Source organism: Camelus ferus, chromosome 33 (assembly GCF_009834535.1).
Source record: "Camelus ferus isolate YT-003-E chromosome 33, BCGSAC_Cfer_1.0, whole genome shotgun sequence".
Lineage (NCBI taxonomy): Eukaryota > Metazoa > Chordata > Mammalia > Artiodactyla > Camelidae > Camelus > Camelus ferus.
Window position 1 is genome coordinate 20328290 of NC_045728.1, and position 19712 is coordinate 20348001.

Consider the following 19712-nt stretch of genomic DNA (forward strand, 5'->3'; position numbering starts at 1 on the left):
TCAATGTCAGCGCAAGTCCGAGGCTTTCATGGAGCTAAAGCAAGCGCTGTGGGGACGGGCACTGAGAGCGGCTGTTGGTCTGCCAAGAGGCAAGCTTTGAATGAAGCAGCTCCACCACAAATTTGCACGGCTGTTCTTGGGCTTTGAAAAGCCTTTCTCCCACTCCCCTTAGCTTTCCGAGCAGCATTTGTAGCCAAGTGCAAACAGATCGAATATTTGGCGCAAAGAGCCGGGAGAATGAAGGACAGGGGATCACTCCCCGGTCTTCCCTGGGCCTTCATTCACAGGTAGTGGAGTCTGCAGAGGAGCTGTCCCTGGGTCTGCAACGCCTGCAAACGCCGCTGCAGGTGTCAAGCGGAGCTGTCCAGCATCCGTGCAGAGCCCGCGGGAGCCAGGAGCCCCGCGCGCCCAGCCCGGCTGATGCTCAGCAACAGGGCGCTCGCCTGAGCACACGCCGTCCTCACTCCCTGCCTCCCGGCTCTGGGCTCGCCGCGCGCCCACGCAGCCTCGGCCTCGGCGGGAACACTCGTCCTCACGAGCTGCTCCAGCATGATGGGTGCCAACATGTTGCCCCTTCCCTTCCCTCGTAAGCGTCTCCTCTAGAATGGGCGGGCTCGACCGCTTGGCCTTTCCCCTTCGCCTCAGAGCATCCTAAATCAACTCGGAGGGAAAGGTCAATTATGGACCCTAAACTCCCACTAACCCAGGTGGCTTCAGAGGGAGGTCTCCCGTCCCTGGCCCCACGCCCCTCTCCTTCCAGTTCCCACCGGGGCCCGTCTGCTTCCCAGCTGCCTCTCCCGCGGACCAGGGGTAGGGCGTTTGGGGCCGGGGCCCTTTGGTCTGATCTAAGCCACCGTGCGCTCCTCCTCGGAGGGAGGGACAGTGGGAGGCGGGATGGCGCTCAGAGGACGACGGCGAAGTGTCCTTGTTGCTCCTGAAACGTGGCGACAGGCGAGGCAGAGACTCCCAATGAGTATGATGGCGACACGTGATGCCGGCGGAGGGAAAGCTGGGTGGGGGTGGGGGGGCGGTTAAAGGGAGAAGGAAGGAGGCGGGCAGCACGGGGAGAGAGGCGGGAGGAGAAGGGCGGGAGCAGCGAAGAGAAGGGGGCGAGACAGGCGCGCAGGCAGCAGAAGCCTCTGCTTCCCCGAGCGCGCGGGCCGCAGCCTCCCCGCCCCGCCGCCCGCGGTCGCACACTCGCAGCCTCCCCGCCACCGGGAGAGCGGCCGCCGCTCCGAGGCGGTGCTCCTAGGCGGCGTCGCGCCAGCAGCGGCAGAGGCGGCCGCCGCCGCCGAATCCGGGCCCCAAGGTGCCGCGGCGCCCCAAGTTCCCGCCATGAACAGGCGGCTCCGGAGGCTCGGCGGCTCCGGGGACGCCCTCCCGGCCGAGCAGGACCGCGGCGCCCAGCGGCCCCGACGCTTCTAACGCCGCCGCTCGCCGGCCCGGCGGCCGCCGCCGCCCGCCCGCTCGCGTCCCGGCAGCCGCCGCCTCGGCCGCCGCAGCGCCACCAGCAGCATGTCTCGAAGGAAGATTTCGTCCGAGTCCTTCAGCTCCCTGGGCTCCGACTACCTGGAGACCAGCCCGGAGGAGGAGGCGGAGTGCCCCTTGTCCAGGCTCTGCTGGAACGGCAGCCGGAGCCCGACCGGGCATCCTCTGCCCAGCGCGGCGGCCCCCGCCGCCCCCGCCGCCTCTGCCGCCGCCGCCGCCGCCGCCGCCGCCACGGCGGGAGCCAGGAGGGCGCAGCGCCGGAGGCGGGTCAACCTGGACTCGCTGGGCGAGAGTATCAGCCGGCTGACGGCGCCCTCGGTAAGCGGGCAGCGCAGGGAGGGCCGCGCTCCGGGGGATGGAGGACGCAGGTCGGGAAAGTTGGCGCCAGGCAAGCCCGGGCGTGTGCGCGGAGCCCGACCGCTGGGGGGCGGCCCGGCCTCGCGTCGCCCGGCCTGGGGCTCCCAACGGCCCCGGGGCCGGACCCCGGGCCTCGGGCGCGGGTGGACGGGGGCCCTGGAGCCCGGGAGAGCGGGACGCCTTCCCTCTTCCGGGGTCTCCTCATCAGGGGGTCTATGCGCCCGCCTCCAGCCTTGCGCCCTCCTTGGTCGCGGTCACCTTGACGGCCCCAGGGCTCCTTCACACCCACCTGTTCTCTTCATCCCAAACTTTCCCAGGCACTGTGTTCTGCAGTTCCCATTTCCATGTCTTTCCATCTCTGTTCTCCGCTATCCCAAAGGAACTCTTCCCTCTTAAGAGGAAACTTTTCCTGTCTTTTTTTCCCCCCACACTTTCTTGGTCTTAGCGTGACCTTCTCTGACATCTTTGAATTCCTCAGGCCAACTGCATTCTGTGTGGCATTCCTTTTCTCAAATCTTAAGGAACTGATGGTCAGATACTTTTTTGAGTTGCCTTCTGAGGAAGAAACCTCTAATCTATTGTTTTCTCACCACCCCCATATCCTTTTTTTCTTAGTCACTGGGCATTTATTGGCTCAATCTTCTTTGGGCAAATCTGCTGTCTGGTTTTCTAAATCTCTCCAGTATTTCTTGCACACCCCCCCCCCATTCTCTTTACCCTGGATTCCTTACTGCTTTCTCCCTCATTTTTTTATGGCTTCCTTATAGTAGGCTTTTCATAAATATCTGTTGAGTGAATAAATGCCTTCCTGGCCCTCTCTAAACTTGTGCTCATTTAGGGGTGTCTATATCAGCAGCTCCAGGTGTACCCCAGACTCTCCTGGTTCTAGGCATCTGTCCAGAGCGCTTTGGCCTCATTCCTGCTCAGCCATTTCAGCCACCCTTGACTTTCACTCTTTGCAGGAATGTGAGACCTCTGTTTCAGTCTTTCTCTGACTGAATGAGCTCTCTTTGGAAGGAATCCACTCCATTGCAGAAAGAATCCTAAAGACATTCAGTGTTAAGCCACCATCCACCTTTTATTCTCACCTTGATTGGTTTCAAGGACTTCAACTCCTGGTAGCACTTTTCCCTACCCATCTCTGAGACTTGCTTCTTTAAAGTTCCCCAAATGAACATGAATATTGATCTTGTATGACTCCTCTTGAGTCTCTGTTTTGAAAGAACTCTTGCAATTGATGGTAGGAGTGACCTGAGAAAGAATGGGATCCTGAGGGACTGGACACTAGTACCGAGCAGTCCTACAAATACCCCTATGGCCGTTGCATTAATGGAGTATGATCTTTGCTTTTAGCGATGAAATTACTCTTTGTTCATCTTCCTTTTTTTGTGCATTCAGTTTACCTTTTGCCACTTCTTCCATTGATAACCTAGGAAGCAAAACTCAGAATGGGTTGGCTACTGATTGCTATTCTTAATACAGATATCTCCCAGGAAGCATAATCTTAGGAACTATTTGATGTTGCAAACTGTTGAACATAAGCCTTTAAAAAGGAGCCCACTAATCCTGTGCGTCTGTAGTTTTGTGTCAGTACCTAAAACAACATTTGTGCAAGATACCAGTTCTTCAGTGTAACAGATTCATATCTGATATGATGATTTTACTGAAGATAATTAGTTTTTTTTAGGAATTGTTTTTATAATCCTTTTTTGCCTGAAAATCAAGATTCACAAATTTATAAAAAGTCATGGCAGTGCCTCTAATGCCAGTTTGGCATAAGACTTTTCTCAGTAACTTATGTGAGAAGTAGATAAAATAAACTGAACTCCAGTATTTACTGTCAAAATAAGAGGAAGGAAACAGTCTGATTTTTACCTTTCATAAAGGTGAAAGTTGAATAACTGGCTCTTTGCTGGATAAAAAGCATATAACCAGATAATGGTGGTTAGGATAAGAAATTTGAAAATAATTGTGATGATCAAAAACACGCAACAGCTATATGCACATTCTATGCTGTAATTCTTTTCTATTGTGAAAAAAGGGCTCTTACAGCTACAGCTGGAATGCTGAGAACATACAGGTGAATGCATAAGGCATGTATAAAGCAAATTCTCATTGGTTGACCATATCACCAACAGGCTTGTCAATTCAAAGAAAATAGTATACTTCAAAGCAGTGACATATTTCTGTGTTCCCAACCCCCTGTTTTCTTTTGTTTGGCAAACTAGAATGCTGTTTCAAAATTCCAGTAGATTCGTTCTTCTACATTGTCAGCATTCTAAACTTCTCTGAAAACACTTAGGTCCTGTCTAATATCCTTTCCTTAGAGCTAACCGACCTAAAAAAAGCCTCTGGAAACAGCCATTACCAGAGTATTCTTAGATGGGAATTTCTAGTTGTCCTGAGTGTTGCAGACCTTCTCGTAGACCGCCACAGTACACTCCAGGAGAAACTGCTTGCTAGGAAGATCCTTTCTTCTTAGTGATCTCATTGTGGAATGTTGTCTCAATCCCTGGAGATTTATTTGTTCTTTATTCAGAATAATCTGCACGTAGGAAAATGGAAATGAATTTAATAAATACTAGGATATTGCCAAACAATTCAGCGAATTATTTGATCAGTGGGATATTCAAACTCAGGTCTTTGATATTCTGATTGGTACTTTTAGGTGCGTGATGTTGGCTATAAAGATTATAGCACTTTATACCATTAAAAAAAAAAGTAAATTGAATTGATGAAATTGAAACCATTCCAGACTTCAGGAGACCTGGTTCTCGTTCACTGTGCCTCGGACAGCTAAGTACTTGTACCTCTCTCTGCATGTTACTGTAACTGTCTAGGGTGCTTCTCGTCTGTAAGGTATTGTTCTTAGAGTTCCCCCTCGTTCTGAGATTCTACAAAGACATAATGTATTGTCAAGCTTTCAATAAACTGCCACAGTGGCATTTGAAGTAAAAGCAAGGACATAATTATGAGTTTTAAAACTGAGGAAAGTAGAATACTTTCGTAAACAGGGGCGTCAAAGTACTATTTATTCCACCCAGTTGAAAAACACTTGAAGATCGGCAGTGTGGCAAATATTGTGCAAAGCATTGGTGATACAAGTGCCAAAGAAAACATTCCCATTCTTTGACCTCATGGAACTTCTGTAACTATAGCCTTTATTTTAAGGAAACGGTATTCAGTGAAAATGTTACCGAATCCAAACTCGTTCTGCTCACCGCACGGCAGGCCAATAAATCGGGAGATGAGGTTTTGGGGCAAGGGATAGTGACTTTATTCGGAAAGCTGGCCAACCGAGAGCATGGCCGACTAATGTTTTGGAGAACCATCTTACTCAGGTCAGAATTTAGGCTGGTTTTATACTAAAAAGGGGAGAGCGTGTGGTGGGTTGTTGCAAACTTCTTGCTACAGAAATTCTTTGTCCTTGTAGCTGTCCACGTGGGTCAGGTCATGGTCCTCCTGTAAAACCTCTAACAAAACAAATGCTATTTTCTATTCTGCAACTTGTTATCTTTATATAAGTGTAAAAGTGTTAATATCCTTAAAGGTCAGAGCCTTGAGAATAGGTGCTCCTGTATATTTTAGGCTAAAGGCAACATTCCTTTACAAAAGGTGCAGAGCTAGCAAGACAGAGCCTAGAAAACAGGGCACAGGGTTAAAGCCATAGGAACAGATCTAATATAGAATAATTTTGTTCTTTTCTGTTACAAAATTATACGAACTCCAGTTATCTTGGAGATGTCTAGGGCAAGTTTTATTTATCATCCACGGTTAGTTTTGTTCATTGTGAATCTCTAGATTGCAGCCATAAAAATAAAAATAATCCCTTAAGACCTGGCTAAAGATGCATAAATCACTTATTAAGTCAATTATTTAGAAATAATTTACTTGGGAAGACAAATGGGGAAACAGCTGGGGATTTTACATCAAAAGTGAATTTAGTAACTCATTTATTTCCATTTTTTTTTTTTTTTAATAAATGAGAGTTGCTTAGTCCCGTATCTCTTTGACATTGGTTTTGGGTTTGCTAATGTCAGCCTGTCAGTGAAGATTTTCTAGTAGACCAACTCAAGCACAAAGCTTTCCTAGGTTCCTTGTTGGAGAACTGGCTGTTACAGGTGGCTTTGAAGACCTCAGAAGCTACAGTGAGCAGAATGGCAGGAGCTAAAGTAACAGTAGTAGAAGGGTGGTGGATAAGGGAGGAAAGCTACTGAGATGGGGAGTAGTCCAAGAAACAGAACACTGAGGAAAGGAAAAGGAAGGTAAGCTTGAATTCAAGTAGCAAAACAGCAGAATTTGTTTTATTGTTTTTGGAAAGGAAGTTATATTGACACATGCCTATGAATAAGTGAAAGGATGTAAAAAATACATATTTAGCCTCTCCTAATATTAAATAAAACAAACTCTCTTGTGTAAAACCTTAAAAGAAAACCTTAGAAAGTGTGAGTGTAACTAACATGTAAATCATGAAAAAGGTATAAAATATATTTGTCAGGTAGGATATTTGATACATTTATGTGTTTTAATGGATGTTTTAAAAATTTGGGGCTCAAATATGGCTAATAAATTTCAGAGCAACAGATTTATTAAAATGAAAAGTTAAAATGTGTTCTGGGAGTTGAACATTTTCACGTTTGTAGACATTAGATACTGCAATATGATATCAAAATTTAATGGCCTCCTATTGGTTTTCTTTATCTCATCCCTAATCATTGGGAAACAATACAGCAGAGTTGAAAGAACAAGGATTTGAAGTTTGACAGACATAGGTTTGAATAACTTTTGGCTGAGCCCCTTACTAAGTGTAAGACCCTGGGAAAGCCGACTCCTACCTTCTCAGAGCCTAAACTCTTTGAACTCAATAAATGATAGTTTCAAACTGAGATACGTGAATTTCAATCAAATTTGAATGCCTCCAAATGATTGAAATATTTTTGTTTTTCCCTCAATAATTTACTTGCTAGTTACCTTACTGAAAAAGTTCATATGTTAACTGTTGCCGTGTATCTAAAAAAACTGGTAAAAAGCAGTTGACTTAGTTGGCATTGCCCAGCCAATCATTAAAAAAATTAAAACTGGAGTCCTTTTTTGGCTCCCTGGCTATGACTCGTGTGTACACAAGCATATGTAATCATTGCAGGCTCAACCATTTCTATCAAAGTGTTGAATGTTATGTGGCAGTATGAAAACCACTACTATAAATTCTATAAAAATACTAGAACATATATATTTGGTAGAATATTCACAACAAATTACTTTTCAATTAGAAAAAAAAAATAGGTGAAAGAAGAATGGCTTCTTTCACTTGCCCGAGAATGTCAAGTGTTACCCATCCGTTGCATTTAAATGAATTTGTACGTTTGTGTTCAAAGGTTTAAGCTGTGAGATGCAACAATTACCCAGCTAATGGCTCTTATGTTTTGTGTACAGCAGTCTATTCTTGTTTGATGACCAGCTCAATTGTTAGGCCTCATTTTAAAGATAAACTTTGACTATGGGAAGTGACATCAGTGATGATTAGTTTGTAGGTAGAGGTGGCGTGATTATATGTTCCTTTTTAGTATATAATTTATCTACCGCGAAGCGCTCTGAGTGCTATTATGTTTTTCTCCTCTGATCATCATTACTCTTTTCATTCGCCTCTGTTTTGTCTTGCTTCCGTCATAGGGAGCCAAAGGTAAAATTTTTAAAAAATTTACATATTTTATTGATTATGATAGTAAAATAATTGGGGTATCTCTAGAAAGATACATTGTTAACTGAATTTCTCACACATTTAGAAAGAAAATTAAGTGGCAGAAACTGGGAGAACATTTACAAGGTTCCTCTGTTTAAATTCTGACTCTAATCTCAATACTCTTAGGTTTATCTTGTATTTGGCACAGAACCTGATACTTAATGGATGTTCAATAAAATAGCTCAGAATAAATGAATGGATGTTCTTGTTTAATTATCAAATTACATTATTTCTTTTGTATTTGATGTTTTCTGTATTACGTTTGGTTCTATCCAACAGAATGTTTAGATTTCGTACCCAGCTTGTGAGAGATCTTTGAAGAACCTGTTTGAATTTTATTTACACCTGCCACTTAAAGCAAAACTTCAAAATGAAGTTGTGTTAAAAGAGCAGATGGAAGCAATATCCTCCCCCTGGAACTCCTCGAGAAACCCGTTTGTATTTTAAGAAGTTAGGCAAAGTCAGTGACTCTTCCCCAGTCTCTTCCAGTCTCCAGTATAAGTCTGCTTATATTTTCTGTACAATTCTCTCTCAAGTGAGAGAGAAATGTTTGTCAGCAAGTGGGCTACTGTTGCCAAAAATGCACTGCTAGGAGATGGGATGACATAACCTTGCTCCTCAAACATCGCTTTCAGGACAGGGTCTGAAGATCTAGAGAGATGTGCCGTAAGCTCAGAGCACCTCATAAAATTGAAAATTCCAGCTTAGAGGATACAGGAAGTAGGGGAGCTGGAAATAGCTTTGAAGGCTGGAGATTTGTTTCTTGTGGCTGTTGTGGGGAGCTGAGAAACAGTGAGCGTTCTTAGAGCAGTGAGAAATCACTTCCTGTACAGGCTTTATTTGAGGCTTATTAAACAGTTCTTCGTTTGAGCTAGTGGTTATCAAACTTAAGTGAACATAAGAAATATCTAAAGAAAATCATTACAATGCAGGTTCCTGGGCCTCATCCTTAGAGGGTCTGGTTTGATAGCTCTAAGGAGAGAGGCCTGGACTCTATATTCCAAACACAACTCAGGTGATTGCTAGGCCTTACCAAAGTTGTACCTAAGGATGATTGAATGCCACACCTTCAGGATCATTGATCTAGGCTCAGTGAGCTTTGGAGACTCATTTTTTTGGAAAGAATGGTCCTGGAATTGGCTCCTTTGACATGATTGTATCTCAGGCAGTTGTCCGAATAAGGATAGAATAGAGGTGGTGACTTGGAGCCATATCCCACTGTTGTATCCTTTGTGTTCAAAATAATTTTACTGGCTGTGTGTTAGAAGATACATGAGATTTCATCGTTTGTAGTTTCAATTATTTGTGGCCTCTCCTCCCATTTTTCCTGAGCAAACCCCCCCCCCCCCCAGTTTATGTTCAGTAGGTCACATGTCATTGCTATAAGTGTCCTGTGGCCTCATTACTCAAAAAAAAAAAAAAAAAAGCTATTCAAAAGTGTTGGGAATGATAGAGAAGAAGGGTTGTTGTGATGGGCAATCTGTCATTATTATCAGTGTTTATATTTTTCTGAGCAGGATTGGCATGACATTTCTCAAATGTTTCATTGACTGGTTCATTTTGAAGCAGTGACTTGTTCACATGCCAATATAAAATTTTTAAAAAGGTGAAGAGAGAAATAAATAGATCTAGGTGCCAGAAAAAAAGTTTTCCTTAGATAAGAAGCAGTAAGAGATTCAGATATCAGATTACAGGACCAGCTCTCAAATACGACAAATATAATGTTGCTAAACTCTACATCCTTAGCCAGTTAGTCTTTTTTTTAATTCAGTGGCTGAGTTGGGTAGGGGTCTAGTTAAACACTTCAAAGAAATGGTGATTCAGCATTTGAAGAAATTTGTATTTGCAGAGTACTCTAGACCCAACCTATTACTAAGAGAGGAGGCTGTCTGTGTGGATGTCCTGATGTTAACTTAATTGCAAGCCCTTGGAGTCCACTTGACTCCTTTTTCCATTTATTGTATTATATTTGTTATATATGAGTTAGCTGTGCCCAGCGAGGAAATGAAAATGTTCTAAAAATGCTTCCATTCCTTGTTGCTTTATACCTATGCTTCTTCCTGCATGGACCCTCCAACTTAATATTGGGAGAGAATAGTTTTTCTTACTAGTTTTGTGTACACACAAACACAGACACACACTCACAGACACAGACACACACACACACACCCATCCTGTTTCAGTCACTGCATATTTTACCTGTACTCAAATCTGTACAATAAGACTTATTGTATTGACATGTGATTTTGGTTTACTCTGCCTCTTTAAGACAGAGATCTGTGCATGTCCATGCCTAGCAGGAAGTCTGATAGATAATGGCACTCAGTGAATGCTTGTTAGGATAATGAATAAATGATTGCATAAATCCTTGTGTGGTTTGTGGTGTATGTGGTAATGCTCTGTATGCTACAGGGGTTTTGTGCTGTTGTATTTTAGTTGATTATTTTACCTGTTTTGCTTGTTAGACGTTCTCAGACACAAATAAGAGTAAATATAGTTACAGTTGTTTTTTTTTTTTTTTTAAAGAATTCTTTAAGATTTTCAGAACACTTCCTTATTGGATATTTTATTGAAATTTCACAATAATCTCCAGAGTTTTTGCCAGTTATCTTCAACTTGGTTAGCATGATTATCCGAAGATGCCCATAGACACTAACTATTTGGGGGTAACACATACTTACAAGTGTTTGTACACTGTCTCTTAAAGAGATATGTATCTCCGTAAGACACAAAGACATTATCTATACTGTGCTATTCTGTTCATTATTCAGTGTGTAAGAAATCCTGTGTTACCAAACATTGTGTTAGAAATTTCTGCAAACCAGCACATCTACATATCTATCCTACAGTTAACCATTATAGATGTAATAATGGTACTGGTTGGGTAGAGTCCTTGGGAAAAGTGATAAAGTTAGAAATTGTTGATTTAAGGAGTGGGGGAGAAAACTGACCAGGAACAGGTGAATGTATTTGGCTATTCAGCTGGGCCCAGCTAAGGGTGATGATAGTGAACTTGCAGTCTAAACTGAAAGAATTAGTGTGACTTGGAACGTATTGTTGGGTATTTTCTGAGGGCCCAGCTGAGGTTGGAGATGATGAATTTGTAGCCCAAACTGAGAGAATGGGTATGACCTAGAGATGTATAAAATGGTGGAAGTATTCATTGTATGTTAAAAGGCTGTATGTCAGATTGAGTTTGAGGCGTTAGGGGGCAATCTAATGGTGGAGGTTTATGTTTTGGGAAATAATGAGAGTGAATGCCAAATGGGGCAGACAGTAATACACAAAGGCGTTTCTAGCCTTCTGGTATTGGACACAGATCTGATGTTAATTTATATCTGGGTCCTGTTCTTTTACTGTTCATGCTCTTAGAATAGCTGTTTGGTTCCCCAGGGCCAAACCAGGCTCATGACTGGTAACTAGTTAGTCTTTGAAAAAAACTCAGTTCTAGCTTTTTTTTTTTAATCAAAAATTTTAAAATAAATATTTTATTTACTTATTATTGTATTATTTAATTGTTTTATTTTGCCAGGAGGGGGAGGTAATTAGGTTTATTTATCTTTAGATGGATGAGGTACTGGGGATTGAACTCAGGACCTTGTGCATGCTGAGCATGCATTCTGCCACATGAGCTATACCCTCCCCCCAGTTCTAGCTTTCTGATTACTATTTATATTATGTTTTAAAGGTTAGAAGTAATCCTTCAAAAATATAAGGATATTCAGTTACATCCTTCAGTGCATTATTTGTGGGCCCTAGTTGTTACACAGTAAAGTTTCCGTGGCTCAGACTTGGGACATTGCTTCAGAGCCTATGGGATTTAGAGTAATGCGTGGCTCCTAAAACATTTCTTAATGTATCAGAGAACACAGCAGATGTTTTCTTATCTGAAAAGGTAAAAATTAGTCCTAGTGAATCAGACATTCTAAATAAACCATCACACATGCAGTATCAATTTGTGAGTAGACAAAAACTCAATAAAATATGCTTGAGTTAATTTCCATTTTGTTGATCAGTCTTTGATAATCCCAAAGATTTCCCTGTGTGTTTCAGTGCCTTGGTGTCATCTTTTTGTCTTAATTATCACTGTGCTATAGATGTGTGAATATCCTGGTAAGTGGAAGGATTGATTGATTTTAATTATTTTTTCCCCAGTTTTATTGAGGTACAATTGACACACCACTGTGTAAGTTTAAGGTGTGTGGCATAATGATTTGACTTATATACATCATGAAATGATTACTGCAGTAAGTTTAGTGACCATCCGTCATCTCATATAGATACAAAATTAAAGAAATAGAAAAAAATTTCCTTGTGATGAGAACTCTTAGGGTTGACTCTCCTAACAACTTTCATATATAACGTACAGCAGTGATCATTGTATTTATCGTGCTGTACATTACATCCCTAATACTTGTGTGTTTTATAACTGGAAGTTTGTATCTTTTGACTACCTTTCTCCAACTACCCACCCCAAGGTAACCACAAATCTGATCTTTTTTTCAGCGAGTTAGTTTTAGAAGTATAATTGACTTACAACACTATGTTTCTTCTTGTTACACAATATAGTGATTTGATCATCGTAATAAGGTTAGTTACCATGTAAATGGAGTGTTTTAGATAATCAAATGCTTTATACCATGAAATTTCCTCTGCATAGGAGCACTGAGGTACTAAATGTGTTACTGAGTCCAAACTCATTCTGCTCGCTGCACAACAGGCCAGTAAATCAGGAGACGAGGTGTTGAGGCAAGGAATAGTAACTTTATTTGGAAAGCTGGCAGACCAAGATGATAGCCGACTAATGTTTTGGAGAACCATCCTGCTCAAGTCAGATTTCAGGCTCCTTTTATATTAAAAAGGGGAGGAAATGTGGTTGGTTGTTGCAAACTTCTTGCTACAGGCATTCTTTGTTCTTGTAGCTGTCCACATGGGTCAGATCATGGTGTCCCTGTAAACCTCCAACAAAACAAATGTTATTTTCTATTCTGCAACTTGCTATCTTTTTACAGTGCCAAAGTGTTATCCTTAAAGGTCAGAGCCTTGAGAATAGGCTCTCCTGTATATTTCAGGTTAAAGGCAACATTCTTTTGAAAAAGGTGCAGAGCTGGCAAGACAGAGCCTAGAAAACAGGGCACAGGGTTAAAGCCTAAGGAACATCTAATACGGAGTCAGATTTGTTCTTTCCTATTACAAATGGTTCTTCTGGTCTGAGTTAGGATGCATGTTCAGTTTTCTGCTTTTCCACCAGGGATTCCCTTAGGCAAAGGGAGGCAAATTAGTCATGATTACACACATTTTTTTTAAACGTTTAGAGTTACGTGTATGATTTGGTTAATGTGCTTGTCTTTTTTTTTTTTTTTTTTTTTTTAAATGCCTGTTAGTGTAGCTGTGAATGCAGGATGGGTGGGGTAGGGGGGTGCCTATGGGCAGAGGCCGCATTCAATTAATGCTGCATCCAGATAATTTGTTTTAATATTACTTTGGGGAAATAATTTTCTTTCTGCTTCCTGTCTCTGAAATCATATATAATAACACTAATCTGTCACTCAAGGGTAGATATATAGTAAAAGGTGAATAGTTGAAGACAGTGTGTTTAACTGTTAATGAATTATTTCATCATGCTGCGGTGCTGATTTCATGAGGACCAAGGCGTTGGTTCAGATCCCTTCACTATCTACATTCTGGGAAAAGAACAGGTTTTGGAATCAGACACTAACCCCAGTCGTCATACTGTGCATTCATGAATAAACCTCTCTTAAGGCTGTTTCTTATTTATAAAATGAACATAATAATTTATAGGACTTTGAAGATTAAAAGTATAATGCCTAACACAGTAATTGGAATACAGTAGATGATCAGTTAACTTTGGTGGCTTTCTTTAACTGCTTCATATCAGCTCTCTTACCAATCTGCATATTGTTAACCACATCTGGAAACTTGTTACCTCCGAACACATCTTTTCCAAAACCTGTAGAAATTCCCTTCTCTGTAGTTCTTGCCTAGCATGCTCATGCTTTTTATGGGAAATATTTTTTACCTTGGGTATACAACATCTCAGGGTTATGAAATCTCCCAGAAATTCCCTCCCAGAAATCTTAACAATAAGTGTGATCTTACTGGTCACTTGTTCATTCATTCATTCCCCTGCTCCTCACATTCATTTATTCAGACAGCATTTATTTAGCAAATGAACACTTACTGATTCACTCAGCATGCACTCAATATACATTAAGTAGACAAAAGAAGTAGGACATTCAGACAGGAATTTGATAAGGTCTGTTTGGGTATAAAAAATGTTAAACTATGTTTAAAAAATTACCAAATAATGTGCACAACAGCTATTTCTGCCCCTCCTGTCTCTCTCCCTCATGCTCTCCCAACCTCTCCTTATTTGGGATGATAAGAAGGGCATATGAACAAAGGAAGGGTCTATATGTAAAAAGGCCTGTTGAAACTGTAATGATGATGATGATTATAGTAATAATAACTGCTGACTTATCAAGTCCTTCCCATGTACTGGGCATGTACTAAATGCACCACACATTTTATTCTATTTAATACTTAACAACAGTAATGCAGGAGTGATGCCTTACTAAGGTCTACAAGATACCAAGAAACTACCTCTCTGACCTCACTCCATGAACTCTAACCTACACTCACAGTTTTGTATACACTCCTTAAACATTTCAGGAAGGTATTATCTTGCCTCAGGACTTTTTAAAATATACATATATTTATTTTAATATTCTTTTTCACCATAAGCTACTACAAGACATTAAATATATTTCCCTGTGCTGTACAGCATAAACTTGTTTATCTCTTTTATATGTACCAGTCAGTATCTGCAAATCTCAAACTCCCAGTTTATCCCTTCCCACCCGCCTTCCCCCTGGCAACCACAAGTCTGTATTCTATGCCTGTGTGTCTGTTTCTGTTTTATGTATAAGTTCATTTGTCTTCTTTAGGACTTTTGTTCTATATCCCCTGTGTCAGGAATGCCCCCTTGCTGCAGTTCTCTACATAACTGACCTTTCATTGGCTTTCAAATTTCAGCTCAGCGTCACCTCATCAGATGGTATCTCTCCCCTACCAACCATTCTCTTTAACATCATTGCTTATTTCCATCATAACACTCACTGTCAGAAGTTATCTTTTTATTTACTTGCTCACTTATGTGTTATTTGTCTTCCCTCACTGTAGTTTAAGCTCTGCAAGGGCAAGGACCTTGCCTGAGCTGTTCGCGGTGGTCTTTGCAGTGCCTAGAATAGTCCTGTCTAGAGGCAGGTTCTCAGGACATCTTTATTGATTGAATGAACAAATGGCATTTTGAAAGAAGTTTCAGTACTTAGAAAAGAAAGAGCATAGTTAAAAAAAAAAAACTTACAGGGTGGAAGAAGGAGAATTAACATCTGTTAGGCAACTACTGTGGACCCAGAATTTAAGTGTTTTTATAATATGTATCCTTGAATTTTCAAAATAATCTTGTGAGAGATTCAGAGAAGTTGAGTAACTTGCCTGTGATCACAGTTAATTACTTACTGATAGAGATAAGACTCAGCTCCGAACCCTATTTCTCCCATCATGCTTGTGCATTTCACACCCCTGTGGGTGTGGTGGAGGCTGTGATGCACTGTTTAGATGCCCTGTTAGTAACAATGGACTTAATTCCTTATTTGCTACAAGTGCTGCTCACAGTCACCCTCAGCTGTCAGTCTCCTGTATGTACTGCCTGGACTGAAGAGAGAGATGCCTTGCTAAAGGTCATTCCCTTTTCCAGTGACTAATCTGCACGTGGATCTGAAGACTTGCCCCCTCCCCGCCCTAATTCAGCCAACTCTGAAGTTGGAACTCCATGTACGGTCTTCTGTGGCCTCCATTGAGACTGCATCACAGTCCAACGTCTTCCCCTTCCCAGTTCTGCTTCTGTCTACATTCTTTGATGAGTATTGATCCCATCAAAGTACCCCCTAGTAAGCTTTCTGCATTCTGACCTTCTCAGAGTCTACTTCCCAGGGAGCCCAACCTGCAATAGTGAGTTTGAGAATTGCGATGGCATTGAGAAAAGTGCAAATGTCAGCAGAGTGAAGGTGGTATTTGGAAGGAATATAATGATAACCTTGGATTTGAGTGTTTTGAATTTAAGTGCAAATGGTTGGCTCTGGACCCTGAGTTCTTTGTGAGCTTGGTATTGTTGGATCACCAGCCTCAGCACAGTGCCTGTCACACTGTAGGCAGATGACTCAATAAATAGACCATTAAAGATTTGGGGTTGGAGTTTAGCTAAGAGCTCACGGAGGTAAGAGCAAGTATCTTGGAAATTGACATCTCTGATTGAAAAGACAGGGAAAATCAGAACAATGGAGAACTGAGAAGCACTATGTGAAAGGGAACCAAAAGAGTGTAGGAGTTCTAGGATACTTTTCTTAGAAATTTTTTTTCCTTTTTTGGGGGGAGGGGTGGAGGAGGTAATTGGGTTTGTTTGTTTAAAATGGATGTACTGGGGATCGAACCCAGGACCTTATACATGCTAAGCATGTGCTCTACTACTGAGCTATCCCCTCCTCCCAGCTAGGATGCTTTTTTTGTTTGGCTGTGTGGTGGGAGGTGGCTGGAGAGCAGCTGGAGCAAGAGTCGTAGAGGTGATATTTGAAAAACCATGTGAATGTAAGGGTGGTCCTTTCACACCCAGGATGAATGAGGTTTCTGGTGGCCTTAGAAAGGTGAGTCCTGCCTCTCAGTTCTGCCTCTGAGATAGAAACCTGTTTAACAAGATTTAAAGAGAGAATACATAATGAGTAAACGGATATCGTGGGCATGAATTTGTCTTCCAACACATTTGGCAATACAAGTAGAGAGAGCTAGTTGGCAGGGCCCATGAGGCCAAATCAAAGTTTATTAAAGCAGCAGCTCATGTCTGAAGATAACAGCGCAGTCGAAAAAGCTGGAGATGGATGAGATAAATAGATTTGGGGAAAGGATAGATTCCATCTAGAGCCATTGTTTAGCTCCTTTGCCAAAAGTGAGGACACTTAACTTCTCTGTATCAAGGCGGGTACAACATGGCATAGGAGGAGTATGGTGCAAAGACAGCTATCAGATTTTGGTTTTATTTACACTTAATTTGTTAACAATCGTATCTCGACTTATCTCTGTAACTCAGTGATTGGTCAGTGATTCTGTGTATCTAGTGACTGTCAAATTTAAATTGCTATGCTGTTTGCAGCTCTCTAGGTATATCTTAGCTATGGTAGCTACACTGACCATGGGATGTCAGATGAGGTCTGAAATGTCAGTAATTCATTCCTCAGAAATTTTATAGTCAAAGTATGAAGTTGTATATATTTTTTGGTATATTCTACTGGAGATCACTTTCAGATTGTTCTGTCAATCTGAAAACTTCAGATTTTCTCTTATCATCTAAAGATAGGACTTTATTAATTGAACATCATGTGGAGGGAACTGTTTTTTGATTCATGCTTCTATTAGCTTGTTCTCTTTTACTTTTAAATGCGATTGGAGATATGTAATTTTTATATATATATATATATAACCCATATTCTTACCATCTCTGTGTCTGATATGACTTTATTTAGTGTCGGAGTGCTTTTGGATACTGATGGAAATGTCACTAATGGAAGGAACTCTCAAGGTATTAGACACCGAGTGAATAGGACTCTACTTTGCTGTTATATTGAATTTATTTTACACAGTTCAGAGGCCAAAATACAGCCATGCAAGACACTACAGTCAAGTGCAGCTTCTTGACCCCCTCCCTTGCCTTTTCTGGGTGAATTTTACTCAACCTCATCTAGTGAGGATTTTTGTCTTTTTATATACCGCCAACTCCCAAGTCTACTAGTGCCTGCCATGTAGAAGCTGATCAATAAGTATTTGCTAAATTAAGAGATTTAGAGTGAATATAAAGATATTTATTCTAAATACATCACACAAATATTGTAAGGAACAAGTAAGATAATAAATACGAGTGCATTTTAGAAAAATAAAATCAATAACAATAACATGTACAAATGTAAATATCATGTTCCATTATCTTTTACTCCTTCATCGTATATTTACTACATACTTTCTATGCATGCTTGACTTTATTGTATCCTGAGCCAAAATAGAAGATCTATGGAGCAGAAAATGGTTCTAGTCATCAGCAAAGTTAAAAAATAAAAAGTACTGGATTTTCCTTAAATACTCTTATAATCTGCTACGTTAGTCAATTTACATTATATATTGAGAAGATAAAATAAATTTTTTCTACGTATTTGAAAAATATTTGAACATATTTTTAAAAAATTTAACATGCGTTCATTAAACCGATACTTGTCGCTGGCCTTTTCTGTGTCAGGAATTTGAGGTGTTTTAGTTACAGAAAATACATGTAACCCACCCTGCTCACCACCTGCTCCCTCCCCGTCATTTTTCTCTCATGATTCTGTTACAAACGTTTCAGGAATGAAATTTCAGGAAGATTTTATCCTTCTCCCAACCTCTTTCTTGTATAAAGTTTTCCCAAGGGAAAGCAAGAACTTTTGGAAGAAAAGAAAAATCACATTACCCCAAGAGCAAATTTAGGGAGAACCTGTCGCTGTACTAGTGAGAAGCCTGTCATCTTAATTTAGTTAGTTTCTGTAGGTCTCAACAAAAGAGAAACACACCTTGTCTAAATGCCTGCTGACCAAATTCTTTCTGGGTTCTCGCTCTCTCTCCAAATGTTCACTCTGCTGAGTCTGTCTTCCAATTTCATTTTTTCCTTCTGTGATGGGTTTAATTTGTGTATAAGAGGTGACTTGATTTTTGAATCTTGTCTTACAGATATTTGATTTTTAACTGAAGAAATTTATTTGTTTTCAGAAAGGAAAGCGCATTGATTCTTGCAAATTGTATTTTTATCATATATTTACATATATAAACCTGAGTTTATTTTAATAGCATTTTTGCTATCTATCTATCTATCTATCTATCTATCTATCTATCTATCTATCTATCATTGATTATATAGGGCAGAAAAGAAATGACTCTCTGTGATTCTGAATTTTAAAATATCATTCAACAGAAATCTGGAGTAAGTATAATTACTTTTATTGTGTCTTTTAAAAATTTGCCACACTAATGAAAATGTCTTTTACCTCCTTAACGAAAGAATCTGCCTCCAAAGACATTTATCATAAGCGGTGATACTGATGAGATGATTGTGTTGTAATGGAACAAAGACTGAGGGAAAGAATAAATTTTAGCTACAAACTATTGTAATTCCATTTGAAGCTTCAGACAGATATGAGGAGTTTCTCGTGTGGATGCTGGAGAAGAAAGATTTATTGTTTCCTCCTGATATAAAGATCAATAAGCACTTTGTGGACATGACAGTGTTTGCAAGCTATCAAGCCTCTTTCTTTCCCCCTTCTTGTGTTAACTCATTGCCATTATAAACGCATTTCAAATAAAACCAATCTCTCCTTTTGTTCTGAATTAATTCTTTCTGCAAAAGTGTGCTTGCAAAGTACAACCTAGCTTCCCTGCTGAAGGAGAATGGGTGATGCTCACCCACAGCTTGTGAGGGGCTGGCTGTCAGTATTGGGGCGTATGGGGCTGCTGCCTGCTGGTTCTCTAAGCACTCAGGTAGTTCTCTCCTTACTCAGCCGTGTTCTTGGGATGGGAGTGGACTAGGACGAAGGAAATGAAATACTGCGTTAAGTAGTAGATGTGATTTTCCGCCATGAACTTCGCTTTTTGACTACTGAGAAGTACCTCAGTCCCAAAGACATAATTAACATCGGTACGCAATTGTTTTGATTATAGCAATGGGATCTATCATCTTAATAGCATTAATGATAACTGTAATGAAATTAACAGTTCCTTTGGTTATGTAGTTGGAAAAAGCATTTTACTACAAGTTTCTCAAGAGGCGTAATTTTTCAAAGGATATGTATGAATAAGTCACTTTCACATATAGGTCAATAAAAATGTTACAATTGTAACTCTATAAAATATAAGTCTACAAATATGAATTTAAAAATAAGATCAGAACAACAATTCTTGGCCCTAAGATAAGGTATTCAGCCACTTTTATGTGATCTATAGTCAAATCAAGTTGTACCTGCCTGGAAACATCTTA

The 19712-nt window shown here is 40.9% G+C and overlaps 1 protein-coding gene across 2 annotated transcripts in view; it reads left to right on the forward strand.

Annotated features, from left to right (window-relative positions):
• The first annotated feature begins 1383 nt into the window (after positions 1 to 1383).
• The window catches only part of GUCY1A2 (guanylate cyclase 1 soluble subunit alpha 2), a 255314-nt gene continuing 236985 nt past the window's right edge, over positions 1384 to 19712 (forward strand). For both annotated transcript variants that reach the window (XM_032472717.1, XM_032472718.1), the window contains exon 1: positions 1384 to 1806. In XM_032472717.1, coding sequence (XP_032328608.1) covers positions 1516 to 1806 — 291 coding nt within the window. In that variant the 5' untranslated portion in view covers positions 1384 to 1515. The remainder of the gene's footprint in view (positions 1807 to 19712) is intronic.